Source organism: Onychostruthus taczanowskii, unplaced genomic scaffold (assembly GCF_017590055.1).
Source record: "Onychostruthus taczanowskii isolate IOZ18803 unplaced genomic scaffold, ASM1759005v1 scaffold15, whole genome shotgun sequence".
In the NCBI taxonomy this organism is placed as follows: Eukaryota; Metazoa; Chordata; class Aves; order Passeriformes; family Passeridae; genus Onychostruthus; species Onychostruthus taczanowskii.
Genome location: NW_024498685.1, coordinates 14,391,056 through 14,409,522, shown reverse-complemented (window position 1 = coordinate 14,409,522; position 18,467 = coordinate 14,391,056). Strand labels below are relative to the sequence as shown.

Below are 18,467 nucleotides of genomic sequence, written 5' to 3'. Positions count from 1 at the left end.
AGGCATATTTCCATATGGCAGGGTCTTTGAAAGAAGCAATGGAAGCTTGATGCTGGCCTGCTGTACAAGAAGAGACACATTTTCTGGTGACAGACTGCAGAGAAGAGCATGGAACCACAAGGCACCTGAAGCATCCCTCCACAGCAGCAGCAGAGCACCAGCAAAACTTGAAAGTGCTCAACTGCAAAGTACCCTTGCTTGTCCTTCAGTGGAAAAGCATTACAAAGCCTCTTCAACACGTACTCTGTCAAAGGGGCAGTGAGGAACCAAATAAAAGAACTTTAAACTTCAACCAATTACAGTATCCTTAGGCCTTTCCCGAGTGTGTGTGCTTTATTTCCATCCCTTGCCATCAGAAGTTATTTAAAAACAAGAGTCTGCATTTCAAAGGCCACCCTTCTGGTGCCCATGAATGGTCTGCTTTGGAAGCTGTGTTTTAAAAAGAGAGACACATCTTGATTTTTTCAAGATTTGCTGATGAAAAGTTTGATAATGTTAGGAGATACCCCGACTAGAGAGTCTGAATTCAGCATGGCTCACTTCAACAGATTACAGAACTGCTTAAACAACAGCCATTTAAATTGCCTCATTAACAGGTGTTGTGATTTATAGTGTAAACTTAAACATCAAATACAAACAGCCTTTGGGGGATGTTCAGAAGACAAAAATCATGCCCAAGAGGCTCTTCTCATCCCTTTCTTCATGACAGGCAATTACTTGTACTGCTGCCTACTATAATACATGAGGCTCTAGTACCCACATTGTTCAAGCTCTGCACACACAGTATTCCCTTCTTACCAAAGAGCTGACATTAACTGCTGCCCCTCTGAAGACCTCAGATCAAAATTCTGGAGCAGGATAAATATGAAACGCAATAAATGAATAATTTGTGAGAGTGTGTGTTCATATATATTTATGTCTAAATACATATAATACATTATATATGTGTGTGTGCATGTGTGTACGTGTCTTTACAGAAAATTCAAAGTATTCACTTAAACAGCCCAACTGAACTGAGTTTCAGAGGTGCTTCCCAAGGAAGAAAGGGCCAGGCAGATGAATGACTGCCCCCACACAAGCTCATCAGGTGGATGCTCATAAGATCCCTCTTTATACAGAATTCCTACAAATTCCATACAACATGGGTCTGGCCTCAGAAGACCCACTATGAAGGTCATAAAGATGAACAGATACATAACCTGTAAGAACCGCCAAAATGGAAAAAGAGGATTGATTCTTAATGAAAAGTTAGGAGATGTAAAGAGCCAAAGAATACGCCAGCTTATTCTAAAAATAGGAAGGAATTTACTTGTTTGCCTCTTTCCTTCCCAGAAGCCAAGCCATACGTTTAGGGGAAAGGCTACAGAGATTTCAGAGATTTAATTTTCCACAAGCACAGGCCATAAATTAAAATACAGCAATCCAATCACATTAATAGTGCAAGGAAAAGCTAAGTGGTTGCTTTGGTCTTTTCCTTCACAAACTTGTGTCAAGCTCAGTGACTTCAAAGAGATTTCCATTTCATTTCTACAAATGAGGGGAAGAGACAGACAGGGAGTCTCTGCCATCCTCTGATGCCTGAAGAAAACAGAAGAAAAACATGCCTGTATCTCATTCTCCTAATGATTTTAGCTGCAAAAGGAATCCCATGGTCGGCAGACGACCCTCAGGGCAAGGGCTTGAGGTCTGTCACAGTGCATAAGGCTCCTCCAAACCCACTCCATTATCTTCATTATTGTGCACCAGGAATAAAAGGGGACTGACTCCTCTTCTGAAGCTCAAGTTAGAAAGGACAGAATGTTTCATGTAAAATAACATTGTGTGACTTCAGTAATAGGTTTATGCCTTTGGGGGCCTAATACTAAAGCTGCGTGTAAGGATTTTCCACAGAATTTGAGAGAAGAAGAATGAGCACTGTGTTAGTAATGAGTAAAACTCAGTGAGTTTTAGATCCACTGGAACACTTCTGTCTCTGTGTCAGCACGACTCATTGTCAATCACACACTTCCATCCAGCAGCAGGAAAATGGCAAAATTAGGGGGAAAAGAAAAGGAGCAAGGAGCTTTGGAGCTAAGCATAAACCCCTATAAAAACACCCCCCAATGCCCCAAACTCATATCCAGGGAGGAAAAGGCAGTGCTGAGCTTCTGGAAGAGCAGGCAGCGTGGGTTCCTGCAGGGCACATTAACCAGGGTACATACACAACAAATCTACATGAAAACCATTTAGGTGAAGAGTGATGCTCCCTTACCAGCTCCTGTGTGAGTGCAGGGAAGTGCTCACACATGTGCATTGCTGCACTCTGAGCAGCATGTTTCAAATGTAAAGATTCTGGTCCTTTACTGACAAAGCTTACTAATTTTTACTTTCATTTTCTAACAAACATAATTGAAGAAAACCGTTTCCCTTACATCCATGAAGTTTCCTAGAAAGAGTCCAAGCTGTTATCACTATTTTGGAATATCTCCCTGTCCTTAAAGCCTGTTTCAGAAAAGAGAAGCCCTTTCCCTGACTGCTATGGGGTTTGAATTGAGACCTCAAGTTGTCTTCTTTTCTGATTTTGAGGAAAACAGGCCATTTCAGAGAATGCTTGAAAAGCACGTTTCCCACAGCAATTCAGAGGACTACTTCAAACAATAAAAAGAGAGCAAACACAGCCCATTGTACAAGTTAAATAATATATAAACTTTTGAGTACATAGAGAAATGGGAATCTGGCTCGTATCTGGTCCTTGAAAGATTCACAGGAAATTGATTTAATTAAACCTCAACTACTGGTGCAAATGTTTCCCTTTCTTCCCAAAGGGAAATAAAGTATTATATTATTCTTGTTGACATAATGCAGCAAAGCTTAACCAAGATTCTTGATCTTCATCCCACAAAGCTTTACAAACTAGCAAGACTAAAAATCATTACTGAAATATGCATTTATCACAAATCGCTGCATTTTTACCTACATGCACTATCAAAGATTCCCACTTGTAACACCTCATTCACAGGGAAATTCATTAATATGCTAATTACCTGACTAGCAACCAGTGATGACTGACAATTTTACTTTAGCACTACGTGAAGAAGACATGACAATAATTTTCTGCTGGAGTTCAAACAGAGAAGACACTGTGCTGCATCAGTATATAACTCATTTAGGGAAAAGACTCATATTTGTAGAGGACCTCTAAGAACAGTCTAGCCATCTGCACCCAGAAATATATATTTTTAATTAGCCACTCTAAAAACAACCATGTTGGCTGAAGGGAAGGGGGAGGGAGGCTTGTCAAAATGATGTATTTGTCCCTCACCACCTTTCAATGCTCTTATGCAAGTCTAATTTTCTTCCTAGCCACCTCACCTCTCTGGCCTCCTTTTGTTTCATGTCCCATTTCCCATTCTCTTCTAACTTCTGAACTTTTGTTAGTTCGCTTTTAAGGAGAAAGGGAAAAAAAGCTCAACTCCTTCCTATTCATTTTTTCCTGGATGGGGAGTAAGCAGAGACATGAATATGGCACCCTCATAATGATTTAACTAGGGCTTAATGAAATTTTCATCACAACCTGCTGTTCAATTTAATGGCCTTTGAAAGACAATAGAACAATGGCTAGAGGGAAGAAAAGATTTTTTGTTGCACGCATTTGCAAAGCCCAACATTCAGTTGCTCCCCCTCCTCTCTCTCCCAATCTCTTCACAAAGCTGTAGATCTTTTGTTTGTACTGTATATTTTCATTTTAGCAGAGCTGAGATAATGCACAAGCTCTGTAACCATTCTCATGTCTATCTGTGGCCTTTCCTTAATGGAGTCTGTGCAGCTTGTACAACCTCATACCCAGCAGAGCATTTACACACTGCCCAGAGCTCCTTGTTCTCTCCTCTCCCCGATAAAAGCCTGGTCTCCTTCCCACCCATTCCCCCCACAATCTCTTCCATCCAAAGGCACAAGGTATGCTATGGCATTGCATCAACCTAAGTACAAAAATTATGTTGTAAGGAATATTAAAGAAATGCTCAGGCAAAGAATTTCTTTCCCAGCAGAGCCTTAGTGCATGCTCCAGTCAAGAAATGCCTAATGTACAATCCTGTCACGCTCCTGTATGTGCCAACATGTTTGTGTCCATACTTCCATTCCAGTATGCAGGTTCTCCTGAAATGTTCTTGCAGGTGCTGTCAGTTCATGCTTCAGCACTGAGGTGGGCCCTGAGAGCCCTGCTTTTAAACATTTGGAATAGATTTCTCTAACAGGACAGGTGAGTGGAAATGAAATTGGAGTCTCCTTGCTGTGCCCTAGGAAACAAGGCTCAGTATGCTCCCAACAACTGCTGAAGATGCAGCTGGAAATACACATGGAGACAGCTACAGAGAGCACAACGAGAGCTTCACCTTCCAGCCAGGGCTTGGACTCTGCCCCAAACAGGCCAAAACTCAAAATCCTCATCTTTGGTCTTTGCCCCAGCCCACAGAGCACAAGTCCTGTCACCACCAGCTGGAGAGAGGGTCTCAAAAAGACCCTCAAAACACCTGTTCTCCAGAAAGGACACCTAGGAGCCACAGGTGAGACTTGCTGGCCACACGTAATGCAGGGAACACCTGCAATCCCTGCCTGTACAGCACCTGCACTGCACACGAACAGACCACGACGTGTCCCACACAAAAGCTTCCACAAACTCCCAGTTTACCTTCTTACCTTTCAAACAACGACCTGCCCACTGGATCATTTCACAAGAACACTGACATTGATGACAAACAATAAAATATTGCTAATATTGGTGATAAATAGATAAATAACTCTTTTAATTCTAGAAATGGGGAGAGGGGAGCAGTGGTGTAAAAGCCTCAAGGTGAATAAAATTACCTTACTGCAGTAACTTTAGAAACTAGTGGTGTAAAAACCCCCAGGTGATTAAAATTAGCTTACTGCAGGCACATTGAGGAGGTTGCCACTGCAACAAAAAGACCACTAGGCCCTCTTTTTTGGGAAAAGCTAAAAACGTTAGCTGCGATGGGACACTGATAAAATTCACCCCTAATGCAGAAAAGAACTGCAAGATCTTTAATTCTGCTGGCAAGGAAAAGCAAACAGAGCAGAAAACGGCACGATTAAAAAGTATACGTATCCAAAGGATCTGGAGAAAAGAAAAGAACACAGAAAATTTTGGCCAGCTTCCCAGGCCTTACCTTCTGGCTCGTTTTTGATGAGCTCTTCCATTTTCCTCTGCTTCAGGGTGTCCACGACATCTGCCAGGCTCCCCTTGCGCCGCTCCGGGGTGCCCAGGGCGGCGCTGGACAAGGACTCCCCGCTCTGGCGCCCACCTTCTTCTGCCTTCAGGGGTGAGGTAGATGAGTTGTGCGGGGCAAACGAAGACATCACTTTATTGCCATCAACTTCCTGAAAGGGGAGAAAAACAAGATGAAACGTTCCTTGCTTTTCTTGAAGAAAGGGGTGGGGGGGATAAAAATCGACGGAAAGAAAGGAAGAACAATCCTTTGTTCTTTGAGTTCATTGCTATTTGTTCTTCTGTTGAAACCTTTAAAAAAGGCAAGCAATGTTTCAAAAACACCCAGAACAAAGCCTATCCATAAAGCATAAACCAAGATTACAGGCTGGAGTGAACAAAGATCAGCTTGCAAGAGAGAAACATAAAATACAGTTTTTCCCTAATTGAGAAGAAGTGTTGTTCTCACAGGTTTCCTAATAACAATGGTATTGATTACCTGTAATTGTTTGTTCTTTTACAGCTCTCTTTCTAAAAAAACCTTCAATTTTTACAAGGACCATTAATTTCTTGACTTTATAAAGTACTTAATGCCTTGATTGGCTAGTTGTTTTAAGAAATAAAATAGCAACTAAACATTAAATGTCCGTCACCATGTGACATATTTTTTATTCACAGTTTAAGCAGCTCTCCCATCTATAAAGAATGAAGCAATTGCTTTCTGTTTTCTAATTCTATTCTCTTCTGTCTTAAACCTCCATTTCTTGCAGAAACAGTATTTTTCACTAAGGTGGTCCTAATGACTCTCCCTGGCAGCACAATGGCAGAACTCTGTGACTTGCTGGAACGTGCACACAACCCTCCTCACGTGAGAGTCCACACAGGTCTACTCATTAATTTTAATGGAAAGCAAAACTGGCTCCAGCATCTTCAAACCTGCCTTCATTAACGCAAGAGCCTTCTCCTCCACATCTCCTCCAACCCAAAGCAACGTTCTGTGCACAGATTCCTTCTCCTTTCATGTCTGTTGTACCCTAGCCTCCTGTGCACATCTCCCAAAGCCATTCTTCCCTCTGCTAACATATGCCATCTGTACCTGAAAAACTTAGGTCAACGTCTCCAAACAAAGAGTGCAGCAGAGTAATACACAGCACAAAATGTAACTCTGTAAACATCCATGGTTTTTATTTTCATGTGATTTTCCAGGGTTTTTTTCCCCCCACTATTCTATTTTTGTACTCTAGCTGTTGAATGAATATTGTTTTTTAAATAAGCCACTGGATCTTCTTGTTATATGTGTTACAGACTTGGCTGAAAAAGTCTTAATTTTTTGATTGGTTTCATTTTTGCACTTCATTTCAGAGGGTATAAAGGTGCTACATAAGTCTATAAATATGCACACTGTGTTTAGTGATTTCTGTTATAATTTTACATTTTTTGAGTAATTTTGATGTCTGCTCTAATAAATCACAGTATTTCAGAAAAAAACCCCACTTTTATGAAACAACATAACTTGCTACAAATTATTTTAATAAAATCTGAGTAAAGCTACATGGAAAACATGCAATAAAGAAAATATTTGTTTTCACAGGCTACTTTGTTGTGGCAAAAAGATACCCTATGGTTAAGAAAACTTTTAATGCAAACAGTTTTGAGCAGCTTGAACGTGTTATACTAGCGAATAAATTCCCTAACAGAATCGGATTTAACTGAGATTACAATCTGGGCCATCATATGCCCCAAAAACCAAACCCAGTGATGTTAATGAGAGACTTTCTACTGACGTCAATGAGCTTTTGACCAAGCCCTAAAAAATTTTCCAACTCCAATCAACAGAAAAGCTCCATTTTCTTTTCCTTCCAATTCCCTCCATTTTTGTTCTGCACTTGAAAAATTCCTAGTTGCTAACACCGGACTCCAAAACTTAGTTGAAGCCAAATGCAATTTTTTTTTCACATACAGACTTGAGTAAACTGATTTTTTAACACCAACCTAAACAAGCAAAATTGTTAACTTCAGCATCATTTCAGATTTTATCTAAAATTCAAAACCATTATCACCAAGTGGCAAATTTTTTTTCCTACACACAAGGCTAAAAGAGGAAATATCTTGAAAGCTGCTTTCTTATTCACACTTTGAGACAGATAAGCCAAATATCATCATCCTTAGTTACAGTTCTTAAATCTACCTATGCCACCAGGCATGTACAGAACAGCACATTTCTTCATTTTACCAGGAACTAGTTTCTTGTTTTAATCCAAAGCAGGTCCCAAAACTCCTGTTTTTGTGTGTCACATATTGGTGACAAAGTATTTGCAAAAGTAAACCTCGGGTATCACCACTGCTGTCTCCATACACATTTGGGGTACATGCAAGTGGGGTTTTATATCTGCAAATATATGCTGAGTATAAAACCAGTTTGTCATAAGACAAGAAGCACAAGAACACAAGGATTGAATGATTATGTAAAGTAATATAAGATGGTTTTCAAAATCACAAATTGCTTGGCTTGCAAATGAAACTCACAAGTATTTTTAAAACTCTGCCTTGCTTTCTGGGGAAAAGGAATTGTGAGGGGGACAGTGCAGTAGTCAGTGAACAAAGCATCACGAAGGGACTCTGAATACTCAGTTCCTTGTTCTTTCAAAACTGTGAAGCCACAGAAAATATCACTTTTTCCCCTGCATTTCAGCTTCCTACCTGTAAAACAGGCACAAGTAATCTCTTATACTATAAAGGTCTTGGGATGATAAATTCATTAATAACAGATACCCTCCTACTACGATGTTGGCTAAAAGCATTTATAATACCACAGTTAGAAAGACTTCACAGCTGGCTTAGAAAGGAAAGTGTTCTACACAGATTTTTTTTTTTTTAAAGTTAAATTAGATACTAAAATATACAATCAAGAAGCCATTCCCCTGCAAAAGTTTCTTTAGAGCTCTTGGTTAGGTGTGCATGTATGCAGTGTTTGCATATCACATACATGGCTATTTATACACTTGTGGGATTTAAGCCTCAATCAAAACACATATACAGTAGGGAAACAGCTGCAATCACATCTCAGTGGGCTAAATTACAGTACACCAGTGAATTATTCATTCAGAAAGATCTGCAGCAATCACACATCCACTGCGTGATTTGCAATCCAAGAGGAATCCTCTCCTCCCTGTGCTGGAGGAGAGCTCACCCCAGCTTCTGCTGCTGAGGACACTCCAGCATGAATCCTCCAGACCCTGCTGCCCCACAAGCCCAGATCCTTTCATTCTGCCATTGACCACAACAAAACGTGCAACAGTTACCTTGGCTTTCACTTCATGTCCCTCTCTTTTATTTTGTTCTTCTTTATGCCATTACTTGAAGACGTGAAAAAGCTCTCAATGGGTCTGGATTTTTACTACTAGCACATAAAAAGAAAGGACATTTCCACCACATAAAACCTGCTCTTGTCAATGGCTGCATGAAGCCAAAAAACTTGGAGTAAAGAAAATCCTCTGATACTGCACACAGAAGTTTAACTGTCTCCCTGAAAACACTCAGGGAAATCCTTAATGGCAAGAAAGATATATCAGCAACAGTTTAAAATCAATCCCCTGAGAAGAAGTTCCCTCCCAACAAGTGGGCTTTAGCAGGTTGCTTTTTTAACAGGACAAATTGACATTACTTTCTCCAGTTTCACTGAGAGAAAAGCAACAGCACTGTAAGGTGGTATTAAGAAACATCAATATCTACCACTGACGTTGTACAATTAAATCCATCGAGCCACACACAGCAGCCATCTCTCAGCCAGCAGAGCAGTGGACAAGCACTTTTCCTGGAGAGCAGCCTCTCCCAGCTGCCTAACCATTTCACCTGTTCAAGTTTGATTACATTCCAGCCTCTGGCACTGCTAATCCCGGTGGCAGCTCCACGCAGGCTGCGCGGGGACGGGGCTGCGCTGCTGCCCTGCCCTGCCAGCGGCTCTGCTGGCCCAGCATCTCCCCAGCCCTGGGCTGGATGGTACTCACCCAACACCTGAGGCTGCTGCTTGCTCTCCCCCTTCGGAAAGGCAGACAAGGACCTGCACAGATCTTGCTGAAGCAAACACTCCAGCCCTTTCTCTCCCTCCCAAGCAACGGCAACACAAAAGGGACCGGCCCACGTTTCGTGTCTTCTGCTTCTGCTCCAAGCTAGAATCCACAGGAAGACCTGCTCCTTTACAAGAAAGTTGCCTCGATATTGCCAAACAGCTTTCCACCTATGGAGGAAATACCTCTTCCAAGGTTTAATGATAAAACAGGCTTCTGCCCTTTCAGGATGAGGTCAATAATCTTCCTTTGTTAATCTTGGGCAAGCTTTACTTAATCTAGCCCCCTTGTCACCTTTGTGATTGACAGGAAAAGTCATGTCACTGGACAATGGACTTGTCCTCACTGAGCAATATCTTTTTTAAAGGTTACACAATGTTACCCTTGCTCTCATAAAAAGTGCAAACATTGTGCTGTTAAAAGAAACTCTTCATTCCAGCTGTATCTTTCAAATTGTCTCCCTCTGTTTCCAGGGTCCAAGGGAGGCACATTTCAGTTCCACAGGGGAACATTTAAAGGCTTAATGAAAAGAAACAGGTTGTACTCGGTGAGATTTCCAAAATATCTCTTAGTGCTCTAAATAGATCTCATCTTCTCCTTCCTCATCTAGAGATGCACATTATTCCTGTCTGCAATTAAACTCAGACACTCTGCTTCTGTGACATTAAAATTTTGTCCCAAACCAACCAAGAATCGAAGCAGAAGAAAACTGAGAACTAAGTCTGAAACTGTTAATTACCACCATATGGTATGCATGAAGTCTGCATCTGCAGGGGGAAAAAAAAAAAAAGTATCATGAGAATCAAGCTGCTGGTTTTGCAGCCAAAAACACCTGGAATAAAATCCTTGGGTCTTTAAAACAAGCACAGATATTGTCTGATTTTAAGAAGCCTGTGATCCTAAAAGCAACCAAAAAGGTTCTTTTATCAAAGCTGGAATTTTGCCCATGTTTCACTCTTTCAGAATGTGTAAAGAAGACCAAAGGCAGGTTTTTTTCTCTGCCTTCTACATTAGACATGTAGGCCTATCTATTTTATAGTCTCCATAGTGACCAGGAAGCTGATAACAGTATGACATAAGAGATAATCAGAAAACAGAATACTTCACTCTTCTGAGGACAAATGATTCTCCAGCAGTTCAGTACCATTTCCTATTTTTTAGAATTTATTTTCCCCAACAATATTTTAGGAAATGAGTATCTATGTCTAAGATTCAACAGCACAGCTACTTCAAGTGAAAATCTGGAAGCTCATTGCCCACAGGAGCCTCCCGAAAGAAAACTCAACTTGACGTTTCCAGTATTTGTTAATGTTTAAAAGAAACAAAACAGACACACAAAGCAAGAACCATCTTCAATTTCTGCTTAAGTCTTTGCCTCAATTAATGCAATCAACTTACTTCAGGAGCTTAAGTGGCATTGCCTTTCCATGGGAATCATATTTTCAAATCACTTGAGTGGTTTGGAAACCTGTCCCCTTCTGGATGCTGTGTCACAGGGGCTGCAGAGTAGGCACCACCACACACCTGCCTGGCTCAGGGGGGCTGTCAGCCTGGCACCTGCAGGGAGGTGAAACCCATGTTCCACAGGGATTCCCAGGGGACACTGTGCCCTTCATTGTAGCAACTTCCTTCCTTCTGTCTTGTATTTAAGTAGGTCTTTGGTCTGTGGGCCTCCTCCACTGAAGTTTCTCATCAGTGGTGGAGAGCAATGATCCCAAGGAGATCGAAAAGGAAACAGTGGAGGACACCATCAGCAAACAGGAGACTACAGAAGTTCATGGAAGGGAAAAACAGGTGGAAGAGGATAAATAGACTGTTAGGAGTGAGAACTGACACATAACCCACAGAGGGATAAAAGGGTTAAGGGCATCATACAAAGATCCAAAGGTTATGGGCCTGCAGTCAGATCCACACAAAGCAACCACTGCCCTGATTCTGATTATTTCTTACCCTAGGACTGTGGTTTGAATGATGGCAAGGAAATCAAACACAACAGAGACTGAGGAAGTGAGGGAATGATCAGAAGGTCAGCTGAAGAGGCCATGGTGGCAGAGAACTTTCACCTGAATGAGGTGAACTAAACACAGTCAACAGAGATGCACTTCTTTGTTTTCTTTTTACTGTCACCATGCTACTACCATCAAGAGAAATATGTTCAAGTCAGATACAGATTTGGCTTTACTGACACAACACATTTGGAACTCCATCATCCATATCTTGGAGGTACTACCAAGACTTATACAATCCTGATGGCATCTTGTTCTCCCTCTAAAATGGTAAAATTTCACTTTGTAATGGAATATTACTCATTTTTAGCAATCATTTACTAGCTCTTGCCCTTCACTTTGTATTTATTTGACATGAAGTGGTGTATCTAATTAATGACCTCTCCTCAATGAAGCAGAAGATACACTGGCAGAGGGTTCAGTGGGAAGGCTAACAGGTATCTTCAGTGCTTGGTATCCATGAACCTGGCTGGAAATGGTTCAAAGCTCAAAAAGAACCATCTGCCATAGGAGCTCTGCTACATCAGACTCTTTCCTTTCTTTTACCTTTTCCCTCCATATGTAAACTGAGATATTAATGAATAGTTCCTGCAGCTTGAGGCATTTTATATAATTGATACAAAAAGCCTAGAGATTATTGGCTAAAAGCCTCACGGTGGTTGTGTTTTCATTTTTATTGATGCAATAAATACTCAGCCCTTGTATTACCCTTACATTACTCCGTGGGGCACCACAGCCCAATCACCTGGAACCGGAAATTGGGAATTCTCTCATATATCAAGTGCCACCCCACAATATCTGACAGAAACACCAGAATGTACCTTGATTTTTTCCAAACAGCACAATACTCAGACTGCTGCCACAACTGCACGAGCAAGAGAAAATCTCAAATGTTTACAAGAGATGAGCTGCAAGAAACTGTTTGGTCGCATTGGCACAAAAGGAATAACTTATAATCCGTTTTGCACTGATTTCTAACTTTATCCTCTGAGATTTAGACAGCACAGGAACAGATTTTTCAAGGATTTAAGTATCTACAGATAGAAGGAGGTGCCTAGTGGGATTTCTGAAAATGCACAATAATATGCATATTTGTTTAATTCTCACTGACTTCATTTTAAGTGCCTGAAAATAAAGAGGTGGAAGCAGCATGGGGTGACTGGGTGACTCTGTGTGCCTCTTCACCAGACCATTATCAGACTATCTGATAACTGATGCCTTAAAACAAACATTTCTCCTCTGGCTGTTCTGCATTCCAGCCCATCCCCAAACATACAGCACAAGTTCAGTATTTCTTACTGCTCAGCCCATCCTTTCTACTTGATTTATTAAAAATCAAAGAATTATATGCAAACTGTGGATCTGTTTGTAGTAAAAATATATGAGAAAATGTTGTGAGCGAAATTTTAGAACTTTTTTATATTGAATGCCAAGCATGGGCTTTTTAAATTATTTTCTTCTGTGGTCTATACTTTGGTTTTATTTTTAGCCCACCTCTTTGTCCCATTTCTTGCAATGAAGTGCTTCCCATATATAAAAGTAATTTGCAAATCTTTAGATATTAAATACAGTAAAATTGTAAGAACCACCTTGTAATGGGTAAATGTGGTTAGTGACATGATTCCTGACACCCACACTCAGACCAGGTCTCTCCTGCTGCTTCTTCCTCTGGCTAAACTCATTTCAAGAAAATAACGCAATACAGGATTACATCTATTTGCTCTCAAAACACTTAACAAACAAAACTGGCATTCTGAGAACTCCTAATATGTTAGCTATAACCTGCAAAAACAAAGAACATGTTGTACTACAAGAGCCTTGTTATCTTTGTGCTAGTAATCTTCATGCTTAAAAATAATAAATAAAGCTCTGCAAAAGCACTTTTAAGACTTTTATGAGCTCTTCCCTGAGGGACTAAAGATCGCCCGTAAGACCTTGCTAAACAAAAAATAAGGCTGCTTATCAAAACAGCTTGGTAGAGGCTTCAGCATACATTAAATCCTTCTAATAGTTTGGAAATCATGCAGTATAAAACGATTATCTTTGTAAAAATACAAGCTTACTAACCAGATACAACAACTCTGGCTTGTGAGTGTAATAAAACCTATGTTGAGTGTCAAAGCCAGTTTGATCACCAGCTTTGTTACTACGAAACAAACCCATTGTCTGTGCTAATTCCTTGGAAGGAGGGGAGAGGACTATCTGCACAGAACTCAGGATAAAGGGAATGCCCTGGGCCAGCAGTGGCTCCTGGACTGCTCCCAGCTTTCACACTTCAGTTCCCTGCAGTTCTCGGATGGAAAGGGATGGCAGATTACTTCATCTGCTCTCTGTAGCCTACAAAAACTTGCACCAGGCAGATTATTGCACTTCAGTCCTTTGGCTGGGTGGCTGAGAGGAAAGTAAAGAAAAGCCACACATGAAATAGTTATGATTCCTCAGGTTGTAGCTTTTCTATTTTCCACATTCTGTGCTGCTTTAGTGTGTGGGTCTGAGCTTCACATGAGGGGATGGTGAGCTCTGTGCACAGAGCAGGGAGACAAAACAATTCCTGCTCCAGCTGGGCACCAAGGACAAATGATCCAAATCTCAGCCCAGGAGCACAAACCCCGTGGGCTGCAGAGAGAAAAACAAGCAGGATGGGAGTGCAGGGGCTGAGCTGGAATTGGACAATGAACTGCAATGTGCACATGGAGCAGAGCTGATCCCAGGGAGAGACCCCGGGAGCGCTCGTGCATTTTGGGACCATTTGGGTTCATCTTGGGGGCAGCCCTGGCTGGGCTCTGGTGCTGCCCAAGGTGCATCCATGGAGGAGATCCTTTGAATCAATCCCTGCTGTATTCTGTAGCTCTGCCCAGCCTCTGCTCAAGGGCAGCCTTCTCAGGGCATCAATTCTGTGGAAGGTATGCGGCTAAATCCACTACACTTTTTAAATAATCATGTTCTGCTTCATACACGTGTATTTTTCATGAGCCTTCTCAATTCACATCTATTAGTCTACTTTTATGTTGCATTTGTTCTTTTGCTTTTCAGAAGATTATAACGAGACTTATAAGATGATAACCATCAAAACAGTCTTTGCCTTCACAGAGATTAGTATCCCACTCTTTCTTTCTTCTGGAAGCAATCTTCTGGAAGTTTTCATTTTCAAGAAGGGCCAGAAAACATAACTTGATTAAATTGGAATAGCAACTTGAGAAATGGCCTCACTGCCTCCACTGGAGTTTACTACAGCATAAGAACAGGAATTAACAAAAAAGAAACTCTTTTGGTTCAGAATGTTCATCTCATTTATTTTTGCAATGAATATCATCCAGCCCAAGGGACTGATGGATCTGCTTTTACCCAGGTTCTCTATTCTACAACCTGCTTTTCATAAACTTCAATCACTTTGTCTACTACTAACTCCTAAATTTCCTAAGTAAAGTTATAGGACTTTTCCAAGCAGTAACTGGTTTAATCTTCTTTAACAGTTATTAACAGACTTGCTTTCTCTCTCCAAAATTCATGTCACCTATTCTGCTCTTTTATAACTTGATTTTCTTCCTACCTACAACCATTACACAATTTTAGCGAAACAGAATTTGGAATTCTGGTGTAAACCAAAGTACTTTTCTCACCTTTGGAGGAAGAATTGTACAGGATATAAAAAGAAAAGGAATATGCATATTCTGTGCTTATGAACAGAGAATAAATCCTTTCACAGAAAGACAGCTCCACAGAGCATGCTTACAGAGCAGGAATCAAACTTATTTGGATCTTGCACACTTCAAAGGACAGTATTTGATCAAAAATGCCAAAAAGGATAATTTTTCCAAATTAATATGGCAGAAATCAATCAATGTAACACTGATGCATAAACATCATACAGGTTAGAGCTCATTCAGAATTTAGTCAACCCCCACAAACCCCTCTGTGGTACTGCACACAGGACAGGCCAGGACGAGGCATTGCTGCCTTGCCAGGTTCCAGAGCACACCCAGCACCCAAGGCTTATCCAGAACCAATTCCCTGCTCACTCCCCTGGGTCTTACTGCACCTCAAATGGTGACATTATGTTCTACTCCAGGGAGCAGCATGATGTCATTTTGCCATTTAAGTCCCATTCTAAAGCTTGCCCAAGCAGAGCTTAAACAAGATTTAAAACGTACACAGCCCTCACCAGTTCAGACTGTGGCTGAGCGATGCAAAACACCTAATAAATTCTAATTTATGACAGATTCACAGTTGCTCTCACTCTGCAGATGAGTTATTCTTTCTTCTGTTTCTGTAAACTGCAGTCAGCAGCATACACTGCCTACTATGAAGAGACCTTTGTGATAAGATGATATCAAGGGATGTTGTGACATTCCTGATTAAGAATTACACAGTAAGCAAACTGTACAGAAATGCTAATTTCCCTCCCATTTCTCATCACTTACCTAAATTATTCTGAGTAATACAAATGATCTTTATTAGCTTTAAAGCAGTTCATTCCCATTCTCTTATATCATTTCATTAAAGAAATCAAATTCCTGTAGATGACTAAGTGCACAACGTATTTTCCTCAACAATTAATGTCGTGCACTGATGTACGTCATGTTCACAAACAAACCAAAAAAACCCCAAGGAACATCAACTCTTCTACAGCCACAGCCAACTACCCACCACCAGCAGAGAATGAATAACTTTTGCTGGAAATAGCCCTTCTTCTCCAAATTCCTCTTTGAATCACTGATTTTTTGAGTATTCCCTGTAGTTTTCAGTCATCATGAAGTGATGCTGAAAAACCCACAGAATTGCCCAACCCAAATAAGAAAGGCACAATTTTCTCCACTTTGACTGGAAAGAATGCAAGGCTGCTTTATGGTGAGGAAGCATTGCTTGGCTAACAGAGAGCATGGTCTCACAAAATCTCTTTCTGCTCTTAAATTTATTAAAATTGGGTCTCGGGATGTGATCCAACCAGGTACCACTGTGCCTACCAGCACTAAGCTGATCTACTGAAGGTTTCTAACAAAAAAGTTCTCTGCAATGCATTCATTATACCCAGCAACTTCAAAGAGACAAAAATCATTTAAAAGCTCCTTTTGAGCACCTAGAGACCTTGAGCACAGAGGGGTGAGTAAAGGGTATTTGGTTTTGAATCATACTTCATATATATACATATATAAATATATAAAAATAAATACATATATATATGTGTGTGTGCATATATATATGTATTTATACACATTAGAAGACATTACAGTGCATTTTGAAAGGTTTTCTTATTTTCCTCTTCACCTCTATTCTGGTCCATGAGTGTCTACCCTTACAGTATAACATATCTAAGCATACTCAAAAGACTTACATAATTTTTTTTTTTATTTCAGTTTTTTTTTTTTAATCTTCAGATGTACATTTATGTGGGGATGACTTATTTAAAAAATAAATTGCCTGGACAGATTCAATTACGTGAAATAAAAGTGAAAATCACATACACATGACATATAAAGGAGAACTATGCTGAGAGCTTATTTGTGTGTTACAAGGGGTTTTGTAAAAGTGAGACAGGTAAGATTGGTGCCTCTGAAAGGCACCCAGTCCTCCCCACAGCCCCTCTGGCAGTACTGGAGGCTGCACTCTCACATTTATATAAAGCTCTTCTCAATACACTTGGATTTATTTGATTTGTTGATCAAACTCTACACAGTGTCTCGTAATTTCAGGTTCAGAGAAACTTTCAAAAATAGAGGGCAAAAGATGCTACAATGACACTACATCACAACTTCTGATCTAAACTGGATCCAACCAGTTCAGGCTGGTCCAAGCAGGTTTGAGCTAGTCAGAACCGGTTTGATGAAGTTGGATCCAGTTCTGAATGGTTCAGAACCGGTCTGAACCCAGCCCCACACTCATCCAGACCGGGGTGTAAAAACCACAGCCACCCAAATCAGCCACAACATCCCCTTCAAAGGGGAGCACCTGGGAGCAGGAAGGCCCATGGAATCAAACAGCAACACCTAAATTATATTTCCAGTGACTGAACAGAGAACTTCTGAGGATTGCCTAAAATACCCAATCTTTTTGTCATTTTTTTCCATTAAGATCTTGATTATCAACACGCTTTTCAGATTTCAGCACATGTGTTTTCTACAGGAGCTGGCCAGAACACTGAAAAACTCAGCAGGAGTTTCAGGAGATCCCCACGAGCCAACTGCATTTAGCTCCACAAGTTATTTTCAGTGAACAACAGGATCACATCTTCAGAAGACTAAACTGTTCTGGAAATCTCACTTCCTGAACACATTTGATTTCAAGCCCTTGTGTTTATTTATTTTCATGTCAGCTATTATTCACTTCAATACAAAGTAAAACTTTCTTCCTTGGAAATAACAGAGTAAATTAAGAGCTCAGATTATGCACAGTGATAAACAAAATACGGTCAGAATTAGCTGATGAAATGCCTCAAATTTTGGTAATTAATCTTATATTTTACTTTAGGGCTTAAGCACTACTGAAAAGAAATACAATATCCAGTGAAGACACTAAGGAGAATAAACTGGAAAACAGACAGCAACAAACACCTTTGGAAATTGCTGGTCATTCTTCTGATTGCAGGGCTGAATTAATTTGACATAGTTTAGTACAAGTTGAGATGAAAGCATCTGTTCTCTGCTTCTGAAACAGGAAAACATCCAGCTATGTATGGGGATAAACAGGACAGTGCCTTTAAATTGTCACCTATATTCAACACAGCTGTCCCCCATGTATTTTCTGAGTCATGTCTATCTGCTTCCTTTATTGACCACTTCTTTTTAACTGTCCTCAGCACTGAAGATTCAATACACCTACAAAAGTAAAGGGAACTGGACTCTACTGTGCAGACATATCATCAGAAAAATAGTTAAGTACCATTTGCAAAGTGTTTATTACTAGGGATGATGTGAAGCAAAAAGAGACACAGCACATTTTCAAACCCTGGGTTAAGTTATAGCATTATAGGCAATTAATAGAAATATCATATTTTTATGCGACTAAATTTGACCTCAAAAGCCACAGCAAGACAGAAAACATAGGACCCTTTAATGTCATTTTTACTGTCATTTATCTGACTATAACCACACTTTAAAGCACGAAGGTCAGCTGGTCATGAAGCACGACCTACACTTCTGACTAGCATGCACTACATTTGACTTGAGAGTAAATAAGGGACTGACACTCCAT

General features: G+C 40.5%; 1 protein-coding gene across 1 annotated transcript in view; it reads right to left on the bottom strand.

Annotated features, from left to right (window-relative positions):
• Positions 1-18,467, bottom strand: part of SOX5 (SRY-box transcription factor 5) — a 282,734-nt gene that overhangs the window by 209,511 nt on the left and 54,756 nt on the right. The window contains exon 3 of the mRNA XM_041398803.1: positions 5,169-5,379. Within this exon, the coding sequence (XP_041254737.1) occupies positions 5,169-5,379 (211 nt within the window). The remainder of the gene's footprint in view (positions 1-5,168; positions 5,380-18,467) is intronic.